The following is a 19113-nucleotide window of genomic DNA, read 5'->3' as shown; positions in this document are numbered from 1 at the left end:
ACTGATTATGGCGGTGCCGTGCATGCCAACCCACTGGGCTCGCTCCTTCCCACCGTCTCATTTCCATCACCGCCAGACAGGCCGCATCTCCTGCAGCCTGGCCGCCCTGTGGATTTCACAGCTTGCCCGTCCCATTCTACTTCCTGTTTCCATTTGGCAGAGGAAGGCTTAGATAAATGGCATGAAAGCACAGAAATTGGTGCAATCGCCACCTTCGTCACCGGCTGCCATGGTTTCCCGGTAGATGTAAAAGCCCGAAGGCCCTTTTGAGCCCTTCGCTCCACACCTCTTTTATGTCGCCCAGCTCTCTCCTCTGGGCTGAGCACACGGGGAACTCAATCTCCCAGTTGCTATTGAAAAGAGAGAAGCCGGCTTCTGTAAAGTTTAAACCCTGCAAGAGATGAGACGAGGGGGAGGGCCTCCAGTCAAGGCAGCCGCCCTCCGTGGCCACAGCGGAGACGCCGACTTGACCTGCGGGGTCGTCCTCCCTGGTCTGGAAAAGGCCGCAGTCCTCCGTTACCCCCCCCCCCCAGAGACCACCACACACCCAAACACAAACTCGTGTCAAAGCATAAATTAGAACTTTATTTTATTATTACAATATTACAAAAAGAGTAGCACAACTCTCACACCCTTGCCTCTAATATGTCGTACAGTAGGACACGAGAAAGAAAGGCGTACGGACCGTCTTCCATTTCACAGCAACAGTACAAGAAACAAAGAAGAAAAGAGGATTTAAATAACAAGCAAATCAAGTCTTATAAATAGTCACGATTGCAAACTGAAGCCTTAGAACTTGGGGGAGAGGAGAGGAGACGAGAGAGGAGGGGGGGGGGAACAATCGTTGCAGCCTGATAAGTCCATGATGCTCTAAAATATATAATTACAAAATATTACTCCATCTCTTGCTGTTCATAATAAAAACAATGTGGGGGGGGGGGGGAATTGTTCTCTGTTCGACGAAAACATGTCTTGAAATAAACGAACGATGAAGGAAAACCGCTGCTTCCGTGTATCGTCTCCTCCCGCTAACAGCTGGGGGGTGGGGGTGGGGGTGGGGGGGGGGTGTTGGGTTCAAACCCGTGCTTGTTCTCAAAGGAAAGTCCAAGGACCGAAATACTTAAGGCTTCTTAAGGGCTGCGACAGAGAAGGAGGCGAACGGAACGTGGGGCACCTGCGTGGACATTCACACCCCCCCCCCGCGAGCCCGCCCCGCCCACACGCCCGCCCGCACGCCGCCTTCGCTCACACGCCGCCCACATCAGCGGGCGACACTCACGCGCGACCACGACACGTGGGAGTTACAGTAGTCTAGTAGGTAAGCCAGTGTACGATCAAATAAACAATGCATTCGCTGTTTCATTTAAAAAAAAACACTCGTCGCGTGTCCTTGTTGTTGACCTCGGCGACCTTGCAAGTGATCAATTTGGTCTTTCGGAGCAGACTTCACGTCAGGGTCGGTAGCGACGACGCGCACGCGCGCGCACACGCGCACACAACCTACGCTTGCCGCTGCGGCTTCAGCAGCGTCACGGGCTCGAGACTCGGGGGTTTGGTTCGTAGTTAAGTCTCGAGATCATATTGGCGACACTTTCATCCCTTCCACTGCGCACGCGCGCGCACACGCAGACACCATTGCTACAGTTCAAGTAATACATCTGTTGTGTTACACGCATGATGGGGGGGGGGGGTTACAACACAAAATGGCACATCTTCAAAACAGTACGTCCTCGTGAACCTGACTTTGGCCCTTTAAGGTGTCGAGTCGATGCGTCGTCATTTTCCTTTTAGACCGAAACAAAAGAAAAAAAAAATATTCACAATCATGTCGCCGCGCCTCGCTGGGCGGCGCGCGGGGTTTTTTTGTTGTTGCGGACACCTGAATTCGTTGCAGCACTTTGAGCAGGACAGAGCTCCCGTGTCCACACTTCTGCTCCCTGCTGATCCTAGACTATGTACAAAACAACCTGATTTTACATGCGTCCTTAGCCGGCAGAGCTCGTTTAACCTTGAACAGCGAACCTGATTCAGAAACAGTCCTATTGTACAAATAATTACAATTGAGAACGACGACGACGGGGCCCCTCCGCCCTCGTGCACACCGCCCCGCGCGCCGGACCGGGCGGCGTCCGGTTGGTGTGTCTCCGCACTGGCGCGCGCACGCACGCGCACGCGGGTTCGCCCTCTCCCGTCTTCAAGAGGAAATTGTTGCGATTGTGTTTTCACCTGGATTCAAGTGTAAACACGAAGACGGGAATTAGCCACTTCGCATGGAAACTAGTCGGAGCCGAGAATTCCTGACGTGAGAAAACGCAAAACATCCCCGCGGCGGGATGCTTCCCTCGTACTCTTTCTCTGCCAGATCTGCGTTGTTTCGTCTTTCCCCTGTGCATAAGAGAACGTCCGAGACAGCTCTGGAGTAAGAAATAAGTCAGGATCCCGTTGGATCCAGGCACACTGATAGGCAAGTGTAATGGCGGAAAGATGCAAGGAATGACAGCAATCACATACACGTTGTTGATGTTCCCTAAAGTGTCAGGTAAAAAAGCACTTGACAAAAAAAATAAAAAAATAAAATAAAATAAAAAATCAATTGATCACTTGCAAGATTGATTTAACAAAGAAAAGGAACCAAGAAAGGAAGAAAAGAAAAAAACTACTGCTTTTCATTAAATATATTCATTTATCCTGTTTACATTATCGGCCATTTGTATAAGTTAGCGATTTAATTTTGTTTCATGTGTTTCGTGTTTCCTTCCTTAAGACTAAAAGGATTTTTTTTTGTTAACTGTTGTGTAGACAAGGCCATAGCTTATCTGTACCCTGGGTGTTGGATGAGAGCGGTTCTGCCATCCCCGACCTCTGGACCTACCCTGCTCATGGGCGGCCTGTGCATCTTGCCCATCGACCCGAGATTCTGATCTCGGAAATAGGGCGTCTGGAAATCCCCGCCCAAGTAATCTGCTGTTTGCATCAGTTTAGTCTGGGTGGAGGAGGACCCTGTTCCTAGCCTGTAATGGGCACCCCCAGGGGGACCGCAGTCTAGCATGGTGGTTCCTCCGGGCCCCGCACCGTGGAATGGCATGGGCAGATCCTGAGACCCAGAGCTGTCGCTGTTTGGTGTTGGCAAAATGCTGCTGTTCCAAATGTGGGACTGGAAATAGTGGCCATTGGTGTAGTGGGCCATAGGACCAGGCATGTTGCTGTTGACAGGGGGAGAGGGAGTAGGCTTCTCTATAGGAGGTTTCAGGGCGTAAGGCTGGTTCATACATACCTCTGGATAGTAGCTCATACCCTTACAAGGGAAGCCAGGGTCCCGGGAAGGCTGCTTGCAGGGTTGGCTCACATCATTCTGAATATGGGGCAAGTGGGCCAGCTTATGCTGATTCCAAGAGCGCATTTTCTGCTGCTGTGCATTATGGTGCTGTTGTTGGTTCTGCTGTTGGTGTAGATGCTGTTGTAGGTTATGTTGCTGCTTGATTTCATTGTGGTATGCGGACAAGTGGTTCATAGCAGCCATGCTTGATGGAGGGTGAGCCCCCACTGGGGCACTGGCTTTCTCTGGGGGGGCGATAATGCAGTTGGGAAACCCAGGGGTGGTGGGGTTGCTATGCATGGAGACCCTGGAGCAGGCGCTAATGAGCAAGTTGCGACTTATGGGGCTAGGGTTGGCAATCTGGCCCTCACACATGGAGGTGGCTCCAGCACCCTGGGCCCGAGCTTGACAGAACTGATTTATCTGATGCACAATAGTGCTCAGGTCGGCCTGGCAGCCCTGGTGTATACCAGAAGCCATGGATAGTGGAATGGTTGAGGTAGAGACAGTAACATTAGGTGGAGCCTCACCATCTGGCAGCTTCCTGCCCCCCTGAAGGCCAGGAGGTGGCTGCTGCTGAAGGTGCTGCTGCTGCTGCTGCTGCTGCTGCTGCTGCTGCTGGAGCATGACTGTAGAGGGACCCTGGGGATGGCCCAGGACTGGGGGTTGAGGCAGAGTCTGGGGTCTGGGCACGCCCTGGGATAGCTGGGCTATAGGAGGAGGCTGTCTAAGGCCCTGAGCTGGACCTTGCTGCTGAGAGAGCATCTGTAGAGTCTGCGGATTGGTCTGTTGTTGGGGGGGTAAGCTCTGCTGGGGCCGGGATAGGCCTTGAGGAGGCAGATGGTGGTGGTTTAAAGTGCTGGTTGAAGCCACTTGATAGGGCCCGGTAGGGGGGTTCATGATTACCTCAGGGTGTAAGCGAGTCCGGCTACCGTCAAAATCCTTGAGGATACCTTTGACCATGGGTACCTTGACAATGGCGAGAAGACCCGCCTTGGCACTGGCCTGAGAGGGAGGGTAGGGGCTGTAGCGCTGGCCTGATGTATCCAGCCCGTTGACTGTGCGCCGCACGTGGTTTCTCTGGGGTACCTTGACGCTATTAGGGAAGATCTTGATGGTGAGGGGGTTGTTGGCAACCTTCTTAGCATATGCGTCCAATTCTGCAGGGGTTGGAAACTGAGCGGATCTCATCCTTTGTGTGGTGTCCCCTGGGAAGGAAGACAGGACAATACAGGGAGAGAAAAGGCAGGAAGAGATAAAACAAGGGGTGTCGAAATGAGGGGGGGGGCACAAAGAGAGAGACAACTTAACCCAGGTAAAAGATTTTTTTTTTCAGTAAAAGAGGCAATTCAGTGGTAATCTGAGTAGCAGCCAGCACAGTGTTCTCATACAACCTCACGAGCTGGTCCTTAAAAGCCAACCACTGCTCTCATCTCATAGGGACAAGATTTCTGCTCTTAGTGGAACTGTCGCAGGCCACAACACTTGCCAATCAATCTATAATCCAATTTTGCCACGGCGTCGGTGACCTTGAGGTCAGAGGCTTTTAGAGGGCACAATTTAGGTTAGCATCCGCAACAATAACCATGTGTTGGAGAGGGAGTTACACTGCCTGCCACCGAATAGTGAATACCGAACTGAACAAAGAACGAGTGAGGCAGTGACGGTCCCCTGTGGCTGCTGCGGGGCGAGAGAAAGAGGGAGCGAGGGAGAGAGGGAGAGAGGGAGAGAGGCAAAGAGCAGAGCTCCATGACAGCAGACAAGTAATCAGCGCCTCTGATCTGTGGGAACACCTCGCGGGCCTCGGCTCGGAGGCATTTGTTACCCCTATAGCACCACGACTAGTATATTTCATGATACCAATGTGGCAGTGCAGGAGTGATTGTGATTTTGGGCCTGTTTATGAGAGCTAAAGGAGGGGAAGAAATCTTCATTTCTGAGCCTGCTCGAGAGGAGATGCGAGAAGGTTGTGCAGGCGTCGGTTGATGTGCCGGTGTCTCGCGCGCGGTAAACTTGTGTCTCGCCCTGGTCGGGGCCGATATGACTGCGTGTTTTCGTCCAACATGGCTTTGTCGGCCGCATATTCTGCACTGACACAATAACAGTCAGTGATAATCGGTTTAGAGAGGCTGGTGCCTTTAGCTATTTGGATGCGGGCTGAGGATAGGCTCTTGCCCCTGCCCGCCTTCCTCTGTTAGCCGTCGGTCTCGCTGTCCCCGTCACCCTGGACCAGCCAGACTGACCTACTTAGTCCAGAGAGTTTTGGGGTGTGAAGGCATCCTCACAGCCGAGCTGTGGGAAGAAATAGCCCCGCACGATAACGGAGCTGCGTTTCGTGATCTCTTTCGTTTGTATTTTAAAAGGGCACTTATCCGCGCAGTTAAAATGGCTGTCGCCATGATACAAACAGGCTAGTTGTCTGTCCTTTAGTGTGCAATAATCTTCAATGTCAAGCAGTGCTGGCAGAGCCGAATGGCTTCATGTGGATGGGGCTCTTGTGCTCAGCCTCATAGCAGGCAGGCTGGCCTACAGGGACGACGCACAGAGCCCGACTGTGAGCGCCAACGCGGCGACACCAGGAGTCGTGCCAACCAGCTAATTAATTCCTGCTTTATTTGCAAGAGGGAAACAATGGCTAGCGATGAGCGGGGCCGGCATAGGGTGGCACACAGGGGCCGAGCTGTGACTAACCGCTCAGCTCGCTGACGGCAGCCTCATTAATGCAGGGGTCTGGGCCGCCGAGGCTCCAGAGCTCAACCCCCTCCATCACTATGGCCCAGCGTCTCCGTCGGAATAAATGCCGGGGTAAGCGAGCACAGACAAATGAACCCGCTCAGGCACACAGACATGCCGAGGACGGACTTCACCTGTCAAACACAGGTGATGATTAATGACCTCGGAGAAACCGGTGGCGCCTCATCCAGTGACATTAAAGACGGACAGAGGAAGAGTTGCCCTTCTTCGCAACACGCACCTCAGCCGTTGGGTATTGTTTGGTTGAAAGTGCAACGCACAATATTCTTTCAAAGTAACGGGGCATTTTCATACAAATAGTTTGCCATCAGTTTGCAAGACGTGTCCACAGTGCACGTCTGTGTGGGCTCACGAGGGCCTCCTTAAACTGCACGTGCCGTCTAGTGGCGAGGAGGAGCAGGAGGTGGCTGAATGGAAGAGAGTACACCACCAACCGTTGTGCTTTTATTGTGTACAAGTTCTTGCGTCTCTCTCGTGTGACAAATTCGGGGGGCAGCCGGGACACGAACGCGGGTCTCCCGCGCCACGGGCGACTACGTTTACCAGTCGCCTAAAGGGTCTGACCCCTTAGCCAGTCGGCTAGCGAGTCTATTCATCCGTGGTCGTTACACTACCCCCCCCCCCCGCCCACCTTTGGGAAGCACGTCCCCACCATCCCACTTCTGACACCAATGTAGGGCATTCGGGTGTAACGAACACAAACGGGCAAACGGGTCGGACCCTTTAGTCGACGGGTTAGCGTAGTCACGTGTGGTGCGGGAGACCCGGATTTGCTTCCCGGCTCCCCCCCGAATCCGCTACGTTGGTTTCAGAAGTGGGACAGTGAGACCAATGGCTGTTGGCTAGCCCTCGGCTACAGGGTCGGACTATTAAGTCGACTGGTTAACGTAGCCATCCCGGGTCGGCGTCCCGGCTGTGGCGGTTCCCGGCTGCCCCCCAAACTCACTATGTGTATGTAAAGGCATATATACGTATGTATATTTAAATATATATATGTGGTCATAACTACGGAGAGCATGAATAGGTATCAGCGAGACTGCCACAGAAATGAGAAATTCTGACTTATTGATTCTTAAATGTAAAGTCTTTAACATCCGTGATGGGAATCCATGAGCAGGGTTTGTCCCTGGGTTGAAGCCCGGGTGATGTGACGAGTGGAACTGTGATGTCAACGGGGCGGGGGGGGGATTCAAATTTCACTAACAAGGAGAAAAAAGATGAGGGTCATGCAGAAAATCAGCTATAAGATGGGAATTAATTAAAAATGTATAGTATGCAAGGCTCTGATCCTGTTTTCCCATTTCAGACCTGAAGCGAGCTCCAGAACACCAGCCGCGGGAACAAGTGGGTCACATGATAATTTTACCGCGTGACACAGTCGCTCTGGCGTAGCAGAGAAACCCATTATAGAAATGATGAAAAGAAAAGCTTTCCCAATAACTGAAGTGAACTGCCCACATGTGAGTTTTGGTGTTGTTATGGGTGACGCCGAACAGACACACTGGTATTTTATATTCTAAATACACAACACGGGCGGGGATTTGGCCTTTCACATGCATTCTGGGCTACCGTGAATGTGACATTAAAATTCACAGCAGCGTGTATCGATTATTTGGCTGTTGGCAGATGTGTGTTACGTCTTATTTCGGTGTACGGGAACTGCTCCCCACTTTAAACTGGAGCGTTGGGGCCAACTGGCAAAGGCTGACGATACATTCTGGCAAAAGATCCAAAGAGAGATTTCAGTAAAACAAAAAGCAGACAGACAGAGTTGGAGATTACCAGAGAATTGTGAAGACTAATCGATCGCAGATAATCAATCACCGATAACCAATCACAGATAACCAATCACGATAACTAATCACCAATAATCAATCACCGATAACCCATCACCGATAACCAATCACAGATAACCCATCACAGATAACCAATCAATCACAGATAACCAATCACCGATAACTAATCACTGATAACCAATCACCGATAATCAATCAAAGATAACCCATCACAGCTAACCAATCACCGATAACTAATCACTGATAACCAATCACCGATAACCCATTACAGATAACCAATCACCGATAACCCATCACCAATAACCAATCACAGATAACCCATCACAGCTAACCAATCACCGATAACTAATCACTGATAACCAATCACCGATAACCCATTACAGATAACCAATCACCGATAACCCATCACCAATAACCAATCACAGATAACCCATTACAGATAACCAATCACCGATAACCCATCACCAATAACCAATCACCGATAACCCATTACAGATAACCAATCACCGATAACCCATCACCAATAACCAATCACAGATAATCCATCACAGATAACCAATCACCGATAACTAATCACAGATAATCCATCACAGATAATCCTTCACAGATAACCAATCACCGATAACCAATCACCAATAACTAATCACCGATAACCAATCAATCACAGATAACCCATCACAGATAACCAATCACCGATAACTAATCACAGATAATCCATCACAGATAATCCTTCACAGATAACCAATCACCGATAACCAATCACAGATAACCAATCACCAATAACCAATCACAGATAATCCATCACAGTTCACCAAGTCTACACAGTATGGCACCCCTCCAGGGACATGCTGGGGTTCAGGGCCACTTCAGCCCAACGCAGGCGGTTAAAAAGATGTACTGACGGGTTTCAAACCGAGGCAGCTCGTGATGAAATGCGAACGCGACCTGCCACGACTCCTCCATCCAGTGGGAAGGAATTGCATAAAACTTGCACATTCTGATGGACTGAGCCGCACAACCCCCTGACCCAGGTCGCAGAGGTTGCAAAACAAGCCCCAATTCAGTGGAGCGCATCCGCAGGCACTTTTAATGCAGCTTTAATTTGAATTAAATTTTAATTTTTTTTTTGTTTTTTAGAATATCTTCATTGTTGTATACAACACGAAACACAACAGCTCAGACACGACATGACAAAATGGGTAAGTAAATTAAAAACGACGACCCAGATTGGCAGGAAGTGTGGGCCCACGCTATGAGAATATCTATATGTAACAGAACCAAACCTACTCGCTTGACAAGTTTACATCGTACGTGTAGAATAACACCTGCTCTCAACAAGAAGATGGATGCTGACGCGTCTCGGCTCTGCTGCGAGTGTGACTCTGAGACTGGCGACTACATCCACTGTTTCTGGTCACGGGTGAGGCTGCTGGTCTGGTGTTGTGGATGAAGCTGCTGGTCTGGTGTTGTGGATGAAGCTGCTGGTCTGGTGTTGTGGATGAAGCTGCTGGTCTGGTGTTGTGGATGAAGCTGCTGGTCTGGTGTTGTGGATGAAGCTGCTGGTCTGGTGTTGTGGATGAAGCTGCTGGTCTGGTGTTGTGGATGAAGCTGCTGGTCTGGTGTTGTGGATGAAGCTGCTGGTCTGGTGTTGTGGATGAAGCTGCTGGTCTGGTGTTGTGGATGAAGCTGCTGGTCTGGTGTTGTGGATGAAGCTGCTGGTCTGGTGTTGTGGATGAAGCTGCTGGTCTGGTATTGTGGATGAAGCTGCTGGTCTGGTGTTGTGGATGAAGCTGCTGGTCTGGTATTGTGGATGAAGCTGCTGGTCTGGTGTTGTGGATGAAGCTGCTGGTCTGGTGTTGTGGATGAAGCTGCTGGTCTGGTGTTGTGGATGAAGCTGCTGGTCTGGTATTGTGGATGAAGCTGCTGGTCTGGTGTTGTGGATGAAGCTGCTGGTCTGGTATTGTGGATGAAGCTACTGGTCTGGTGTTGTGGATGAAGCTACTGGTCTGGTGTTGTGGATGAAGCTACTGGTCTGGTATTGTGGATGAAGCTGCTGGTCTGGTATTGTGGATGAAGCTGCTGGTCTGGTGTTGTGGATGAAGCTGCTGGTCTGGTGTTGTGGATGAAGCTGCTGGTCTGGTGTTGTGGATGAAGCTGCTGGTCTGGTGTTGTGGATGAAGCTGCTGGTCTGGTGTTGTGGATGAAGCTACTGGTCTGGTATTGTGGATGAAGCTGCTGGTCTGGTGTTGTGGATGAAGCTGCTGGTCTGGTATTGTGGATGAAGCTACTGGTCTGGTATTGTGGATGAAGCTACTGGTCTGGTGTTGTGGATGAAGCTGCTGGTCTGGTGTTGTGGATGAAGCTGCTGGTCTGGTGTTGTGGATGAAGCTGCTGGTCTGGTATTGTGGATGAAGCTGCTGGTCTGGTGTTGTGGATGAAGCGGCTGGTCTGGTGTTGTGGATGAAGCTGCTGGTCTGGTGTTGTTGCATTTAACACACTGCTTTTAGGTAGTTTATTTGGGGGGGGGGGCGCACAAATGTTAATTTATTTAGGATATTTTAGCAAGTATCGTAGAAACGCGTTTTGGGGTTGTGTTCAAAGTCGGCGGGAGTTATGTGACACTTCGAAGTGTATTTAAGGCACTTTAGGCCTACATGTATTTTTCTTTTTTTTTATTATAGTTTCCAAATGTTTGTTTGGCCCCCTCGTGGCTTTCCTAAACTGCCCCTGTGGGCTTAGAAATCCAAAGAAGAGGAAATTCGCCCTCTCCGGGGCACTCTAACAGCTACGTTTTTTTATTAAAACATCATAAAACAGTTTCATAAAATAGCACAACTACCATAGCAGCTCAGATTAGCATTTTCTCTGACAGCAGCAGAGCTTCAACTGCACCCAACTAATCAGCATCTCTTATTTGCCAAATATATTACTGTACAGGAATTTAACATGGTGCCGCAATGCAGGAATATTCCACCATAATTCAAGTTCACGATAGTTATTTTTCATATGCACAACAATTACACTAAGGCAGTAGTGGTAAATTCTTATTTCTCCGGCTCCCTTCAACAATCTCGTGCCAAAAAAAGTCAAAGAAAGATCACGCAAACTAAAAATGAGAATCTAAGGCATGAACATAAAATAGTGCAGAAGTTAAAATGTAATACATACACATATAAAAGAATATGAGAAAATATAAGATCAAATGTAATGACATACAATATTGTGATGGACTGTACGTCATTGGTAGACCACTGAAGGACTGTATTTGAGCATAGAAAATGTTGACTTCCAACAATTTTCTGGTGAGAGCCGAAGATTTCTTGCACATTTCTTGCTAAAAATTGTATCAAAACTCATTTCAATGCCAAAACTATCTTAAAAAACTGCATTTTCCACCGAGAATAAAAGGAATGTCAGCCATTTTTGCTTTTGCAGAAAGAAACCTGGCAGTCACGTGACGTGGGTGCAGGTCAATAGAAACAAACGGGCCGAAAAAAACAAAACCGTAACAGCGCCTGCGGATTTGCTCCATTGAATGGGCTTGTTTTGCAACCTCTGCAACCTGGGTTAGATCATTTAGGTTCTAGAGTAGGTCATCTAGGTTCTAGAGTAGGTCATCTAGGTACTAGGTTGGGTCATGTGGGTTCTAGAGTAGGTCGTCTAGGTTCTCGAGTAGGTCACCTAGGTTCTAGGTTAGGTCATCTAGGTTCTAGGTTAGGCCATCTAGGTTTTAGAGTAGGTCATCTAGGTTCTAGGTTAGGCCATCTAGGTTTTAGAGTAGGTCATCTATGTACTAGGTTGGGTCATGTGGGTTCTAGAGTAGGTCGTCTAGGTTCTCGAGTAGGTCATCTAGGTTCTAGGTTTGGTCATCTAGGTTCTAGGTTAGGGCATCTAGGTTTTAGAGTAGGTCATCTAGGTTCTAGAGTAGGTCATCTAGGTACTAGGTTGGGTCGTGTGGGTTCTAGATTAGGTCGTGTAGGTTCTCGAGTAGGTCATCTAGGTTCTAGGTTAGGTCATCTAGGTTCTAGGTTAGGCCATCTAGGTTTTAGAGTAGGTCATCTAGGTTCTAGGTTAGGCCATCTAGGTTTTAGAGTAGGTCATCTATGTACTAGGTTGGGTCATGTGGGTTCTAGAGTAGGTCGTCTAGGTTCTCGAGTAGGTCATCTAGGTTCTAGGTTCGGTCATCTAGGTTCTAGGTTAGGCCATCTAGGTTTTAGAGTAGGTCATCTAGGTTCTAGGTAAGCTAGATGAGTGATGAAACATTTCTCTCAATAAGCGCTGGGTCCAGATGAACTGATTCAACATTCAGTAATTTTCCCCACCTGGATTATCGGGCATTCATAAAGAAACCTGGGTCGGGGGATTGTACAGCTAAATCCATAATAATGTACATGTTTTATCTAATCTCTTTCCAAAGCATGGGGAGTTCAGAGTAGATGGGCTGAAATGCCGTTGCGTCGATGGAGATAAAAAAAGACGGCTTGTTAGCGTTTCATCTTGAACCTGCAACCTGCATTAGTCAGAGTCGGGGAGCTATAGCATCAAAGGGAGGGTTAATGAGGATACATGAGTGAGGTTTATAGGAAAGTGCTGGTGTGGGCCGCTTCTCGCTACAAGCACCCCGTCTCTCAGATCTCCGGCTAAACACATTCACAGAGACAGCGGAGGCCTGAGAGGCCGGTCTGGCCATGCAGTAATTACACCAGTCACTGCTAGCTAGTTAGCAGAGCGCTAGTGCACAGTCAGCAGGCACTAATTAGAGCTCCTCTTATTTAAACTGCTGTTTTTATTGAACGAAGTTCAAACAGCAAGGGGGCAGGGGCTCACGCTGCTTTAAACGGCAATTTTTCACACGAGAGCAGGACTTTGCAGTCGAGGCATCGGCGTCTCGAATTCGGTTTCATACGAGAAGCCACGGCCTCGCCTTTCTTGTAAGACTCTATACTGGATGAGTGGAGCCCGCCAGCTTGATGGCACAAGAATCTTAAAGAATGATCGACCCAAAAAGTGGGGGGGAGAACACTAAGCCCGCCGCTTTTGATCTCAGTGGGATGCTGAGTAGAAATAAAAAGTCTGTACTGTGGCCCAGCTGCACTTGCTGAACAGGCCGAACACCCCTGCTACCCTTGTGCTCCCACCTTTGTTCTCCCTCTAAGACCCGAGAGCCAAGGGACACCTCCTGGTACTCGCCTCATCCTGATTACAGAAGTTATTATTGGTTTCCTCAGGCAGCCCTTACATTTCACAGCCATCATCTGTTAAACAGTGGCTCACCGATGATAAATAAAGCGGCCACTCTGGCCTCGCCTCTGACAGCAACCTGCAAGCTCGTAACTTTCAACGACTCCCCGGTGCCCGGATTCACCTGGAAGGAATAGAGGCTGTGCCGCGCGAGAGCCAGGTGATCTGGAAGCGAAAGGGGAGCTGGAAAGATCCCGTGACCCAAGACTCGGCACAGGAACGCGTCCCGGGGGCTGCAAGGGTAGCTGCTCTTCTCGAGGGACGTGGCAACACGGATTGGAGCCAATTATGGGAACTCTCCCTGCAAGCCCGTTTTTTAAAGCTGGTTTTTTTTCCCCCGCCTCTGTCTACTGAATAGGTATTTTGTGCGACTACTAGTTCATTAATCGCCTAAAGGCAAGCAAACACACATCTTTCAGCGTCCAGGTTATTAGATAATCTTTCACGCTATGCTGAAGAACGCCGCGGAGGGACCGTGGCATCTCGTACGAACCGTCGGGAGATGAGAGATAGATGATCATTACTAAAGGGCCAAACCCTGCTACAACTGCGTGAGGCAAATTAGGGCGATGATGAACTACAGCTTCCTCTCGCTGTGTCCGGCTTGGCTTTTTGTGTGGCATCCGGATAAAATGATAGCGTAAAAGAAATGCATCCCCCACGGTTTCTGATGTAGCGCACCGCCCGTCACCGATTCTCTGAAAGGCAGATGAAAAGGAAAGGCGCTGGGAGAGGATGAAGAAGAAGAGGAAGAAAGGACCCCTCCCCCACACACACACAGACACACAACTACACTCTCGGACTGTCTGCAACGTGTGACACATGCCCAATCAACAGAATGGACTGCAAAAATTTCCGGCAGAAAATCAAATTCCAGCGGTGCCGACTTGCTCCGTTGTGGTTTCATGTGAAACGTAAAGGCAGAGCCGGGAACAAGGCAGGCTAGCTGATGGCAGTGCCGTGTCACTAGCCTGCCTGGGTGAGGCAACAGACGCTGGCACTTAGCAGAGTCCCCACGCTGGCTGATCTCCTGGGGGCAGGCTGATTACTGTGATTCTGAAATAACGGTCTTGATGAGCTGCAGAGCATTTTACAAAAAAAAAAAAAAAAACCCGGTAGCAGAAGTGGGTCAGGCTGAGGATGAGATTCCACTGCGAAGGAGACACACAGGGAACAGAGGAAGGAGTCGTACAGATACTCCGGCCAACTGCAAAAATACGGAAAAAAAATAAATCTGGACATCTAAACAAGCAGAGGATCTGATTTGTTGTATATTTTCATCCACCAACCCACTTTTGAATACTTTTCTATTTCATATATCTTATATATGCATCATCCTGACTGAATGGGATATTCCAAATATGTACAAAATACTTAACACCATACCAATTCAAAAGGGCTTGCCGTTCTGCTGCAATATTAATATTGCATGAATTAAAGCCATGGCTAATGGAAATAAGCATTGTGGAAATGATATTGAATTCCAGTCGCCTAGAAAATGCTGTCATTATCACTATTCAGCTCGTCATGCATTATTTGCCCCCACTCTCACTGGTCACTGCCCATCAATCTCCCCTCTCGTTACTTTTTGCTGACTTGCATCTTCAGACTGCATCCATCTCATTTCTTATCCTCACATTCACAAGAACCAGTCCAAGTAAGTCAGCATGCAAGCTGTAGAAGACCAGCGCTACAACTGTTATGGCTCCGGTGTCTCTCAGAACACCGGACAAGGTCTGGCTCTCAGCAGAGAGATCACAAACAGTGGAGAGGGTTAATGGAGAAGGGTTAGTGGAGAAGGGTTAGTGGAGAAGGGTTAGTGGGGGAGGTTAGTAGAGAAGGGTTAGGGTCAGGGTTAGTGGAGAAGGGTTAGTGGAGAAGGATAGTGGAGAAGGGTTAGTGGGGAAGGGTAAGTGGAGAAGGGTTAGTGGAGAAGGGTTAGTGGAGAAGGGTTAGTGGAGAAGGGTTAGTGGAGAAGGGTTAGTGGAGAAGGGTTAGTAGAGAAGGGTTAGGGTTAGTGGAGAAGGGTTAGTAGAGAAGGGTTAGTGGGGAAGGTTAGTGGGGAAGGATTAGTGGAGAAGGGTTAGTGGGGAAGGTTAGTGGGGAAGGATTAGTGGAGAAGGTTAGTGGAGAAGGGTTAGTGGGGGAGGTTAGTGGAGAAGGGTTAGTGGGAAGGGTTAGTGGGGGAGGTTAGTGGAGAAGGGTTCGTGGGGAAGGGTTAGTGGAGAAGGGTTAGTGGGGAAGGTTAGTGGAGAAGGATAGTGGAGAAGGGTTAGTGGGGAAGGGTTAGTGGAGAAGGGTTAGTGGGGAAGGTTAGTGGAGAAGGATAGTGGAGAAGGGTTAGGGTTAGGGTTAGTGGAGAAGGGTTAGTGGGGAAGGTTAGTGGAGAAGGATAGTGGAGAAGGATAGTGGAGAAGGGTTAGGGTTAGGGTTAGTGGAGAAGGGTTAGTGGGGAAGGTTAGTGGGGAAGGTTAGTGGAGAAGGATAGTGGAGAAGGGTTAGGGTTAGGGTTAGTGGAGAAGGGTTAGTGGGGAAGGATTAGTGGAGAAGGATAGTGGAGAAGGGTTAGGGTTAGGGTTAGTGGAGAAGGGTTAGTGGGGAAGGTTAGTGGAGAAGGATAGTGGAGAAGGGTTAGGGTTAGGGTTAGTGGAGAAGGGTTAGTGGAGAAGGGTTAGTGAGGAAGGTTAGTGGAGAAGGATAGTGGAGAAGGGTTAGTGAGGAATGTTAGTGGAGAAGGTTAGTGGAGAAGGGTTAGTGGAGAAGGGTTAGTGAGGAAGGTTAGTGGAGAAGGATAGTGGAGAAGGGTTAGTGAGGAATGTTAGTGGAGAAGGTTAGTGGAGAAGGATAGTGGAGAAGGGTTAGTGAGGAAGGTTAGTGGAGAAGGATAGTGGAGAAGGGTTAGTGAGGAAGGTTAGTGGAGAAGGATAGTGGAGAAGGGTTAGGGTTAGGGTTAGTGGAGAAGGGTTAGTGGAGAAGGGTTAGTGAGGAAGGTTAGTGAGGAAGGTTAGTGGAGAAGGGTTAGTGAGGAATGTTAGTGGAGAAGGTTAGTGGAGAAGGGTTAGTGGAGAAGGGTTAGTGAGGAAGGTTAGTGGAGAAGGGTTAGTGGGGAAGGTTAGTGGAGAAGGGTTAGTGGAGAAGGGTTAGCAGAGAAGGGCGCCTCCATAGCCCAATGCTTATGGTGCATGCTACACAGTCGCAACTGTGGCTGGTTCAATTCCAGCCGGCAGCCTTTGTCGCATATCATACCCCCCTCTCCCATTTCTGAGATTCTGAGAGACACTTTATTGACCCTCCTGGGGATATTATGCTCTGCATTTACCCCATCCTAGCTGTGTAGCTAGGAGCAGTGGGCAGCTGCCGTGCAGCGCCCGGGGACCAGCTCCAGCTCGTCTCGCCATGCGTCGGTCAGGGGCACAGACAGGAGTATTAACCCTAACACGCATGTCTTTTTGATGGTGGGGGAAACCGGAGAAAACCCAACATGCAAACTCCACACAGAGGACGACCTGGGATGACCCCCAAGGTTGGACAACCCCAGGGTTCGAACCCAGGACCTTCTTGCTTGTGAGGCGACAGCGCTAACCACTGGGCCACCATGCCAGTCTGCCTCTGTTGCTGTCTAATAAAGGTAAAACCAACGCTGAAAATAGAAATCAGGCAAAACACCAAGTTAGTAATAGCCTTGTAGTGCTTCCCGTGTGCTTGCGGCAGAGGTATCCTCAGAGTTGGCCGGACATGAAAGGAACGGAGGGAAGGATGAATGGGAGGCACTTCACCTCATTAAATTAATATTGCAGCTCATCCTCGTCTCCTTGGGAGCTCTATTATATTAGACTACAATCTTCAATGTCTTTCTCTCACTCTCTCAGAGAACCGGGCCAGGGGCGGCCCGCACAACCATTACAGGCTGGGCAGCGGGATTTTTTTTTGTACATTTATTTCTGATTTTTCCCTTTTTTCTCCCCAGTTTAGTGGCCAGTCGATCCCTATTTTAATTCAAACACCCACCCTCGTACTGCATGCGTTCGCCAACTGCATCTCTCCGGCCGGCAGTCTCGAAGGAGACGCCTCCCCGCTTTCGTGACAAGGCGACTCCAGGCCGAACCACTGTTTTCTTTCCGACGCACACAGAGTCGCATTCACGTGACGAACACAAGCCGACTCCGCCCCCCCTCCCGAAGACGGCGTTGCCAATGATTGCTGCTTCATGGAGTCCGGCCATAGTCGGATCTGACGAGACCGGGGCGCGAACCCCCGGTCCCCAGTGGGCAACTGTATCGACACAAAGCCGATGCTTAGACTGCTACACCACCGCGGACTACTGGGCGGCGGGATTTTAAGAGCACGGTTTGTATGGGATGATGGTGGTTTGGGCTACAGTGTGTGTGTGTGTGTGTGTGTGTGTGTGTGTGTGTGTGTGTGTGTGTGTGTGTGTGTGTGTGTGTGTGTGTGTGTGGTGTCAAACAGTGCGGTACTCACATTTCTGAGGTCCCGTGTTCATCTGCGTGTGGGGGAGAGGCTGGAGGGAGAGGTCACCTGGCCCTGGCAGACAGGCCAGCATTTCACACAGACACTAATGCAACATGGGACATGAGCTCCTCCTCACACTGCAATGAGAGACAAGAGGAGAGAGAGGAGAGGGAGGGAGTTAGAGAGAGACAGACAGACAGACAGACAGACGGACAGACTCTGTTGACCTGTTTTGCTGTCACCTGCTTTGGCAACATTGTAATTAATGCAGTCACGCCAATAAAGCATCACTGAATTGAACTGAATTGTATCGAGAGACAGACAGACAGACAGCCAGAGACAGACAGACACACACAGAGAGATGGACAGACAGACAGACAGACAGAAAGAAAGACAGAGACAGACAGACAGAAGGACAGAGAGAGACAGACAGAGAGGGACAGACAGACAGATATACAGAGAGAGAGACAGGCAGACAGACAGACAGAGAGATAAGATAGATAGACAGACAGACAGTGATAGACAGACAGACACAGAGAGAGACAGACAGACAGACAGACAGACAAACACAGACAGGCAGCCAGATAGACAGACAGACAGCCAGAGACAGACAGACATACACACAGAGACGGACAGACAGAGACAGACAGACAGAGAGATAGACAGACAGACAGACAGACAGACACAGAGAGAGACAGACAGACAGACAGACAAACACAGACAGGCAGCCAGATAGACAGACAGACAGACAGACAGACAGGCAGCCAGAGACAGACAGCCACACACACAGAGACAGACAGACAGAGACAGACAGACACATACAGACAGACAGAGAGATAGACAGACAGAAGGACAGAGAGAGACAGACAGAGAGGGACAGACAGAGACACAGACAGACAGATATACAGAGAGAGAGACAGGCAGACAGACAGACAGAGAGATAAGATAGATAGACAGACAGACAGTGACAGACAGACAGACACAGAGAGAGACAGACAGACAGACAGACAGACAAACACAGACAGGCAGGCAGAGAGGTCAGCAGTCAGATATGAGTGCGGGGGCAGCATGTGGTGCATAGTGATACAGAGACCTGGTCCAGACTAGCAGGACTCGGTGCTCCCTCCCTGGGGCATCGGGGGCCGAGGGAGACACGGTTACCTTTCAATTAGAAGCTGCTTCACACCCGCAGCAGCAGCAGGTAAGGTGACATGTGACGCTGCTAACAACTCCCATTAAACATCAAACAGCGGAGGTGAAAGTGGGCAGACCGGCCGCAGGGGCTGGCAGCTTCCACATGGCCTCCGTCCCCTCCTATACCCGCCTCGCATGTTAGTCCGGTAGCCGGGCCCGAAGCCCCTCCGCTTTATCTGCCTCCGCGTTCCCACCAACCACACCATGGCAGGGCAAATTAAAGACCCCACTAACGAGGCCCGCCCGCACCAGTTAGCACGTCTCCAATCAATACCACGGCTCCCGAGGCCCCCCGAACGGGCCACCCCCGAACGGGCCACCCCCCCCCCCCCCGTACCGGCC

General features: G+C 49.9%; 1 protein-coding gene across 1 annotated transcript; it reads right to left on the bottom strand.

Annotated features, from left to right (window-relative positions):
* Positions 1 to 2812: 2812 nt before the first annotated feature.
* Positions 2813 to 17668, bottom strand: fam222ba (family with sequence similarity 222 member Ba). Its single transcript, XM_056285476.1, has 2 exons — positions 17587 to 17668; positions 2813 to 4524 (listed from the first exon to the last, which is right to left on the bottom strand). The coding sequence occupies exons 1-2, from the start codon at positions 17666 to 17668 to the stop codon at positions 2813 to 2815; spliced, it is 1794 nt and encodes a 597-aa protein (XP_056141451.1).
* Positions 17669 to 19113: the final 1445 nt, after the last annotated feature.

The sequence above is a fragment of the Lampris incognitus genome, chromosome 8 (genome assembly GCF_029633865.1).
Source record: "Lampris incognitus isolate fLamInc1 chromosome 8, fLamInc1.hap2, whole genome shotgun sequence".
Lineage (NCBI taxonomy): Eukaryota > Metazoa > Chordata > Actinopteri > Lampriformes > Lampridae > Lampris > Lampris incognitus.
This window is presented reverse-complemented; position numbering and strand designations above follow the sequence as displayed.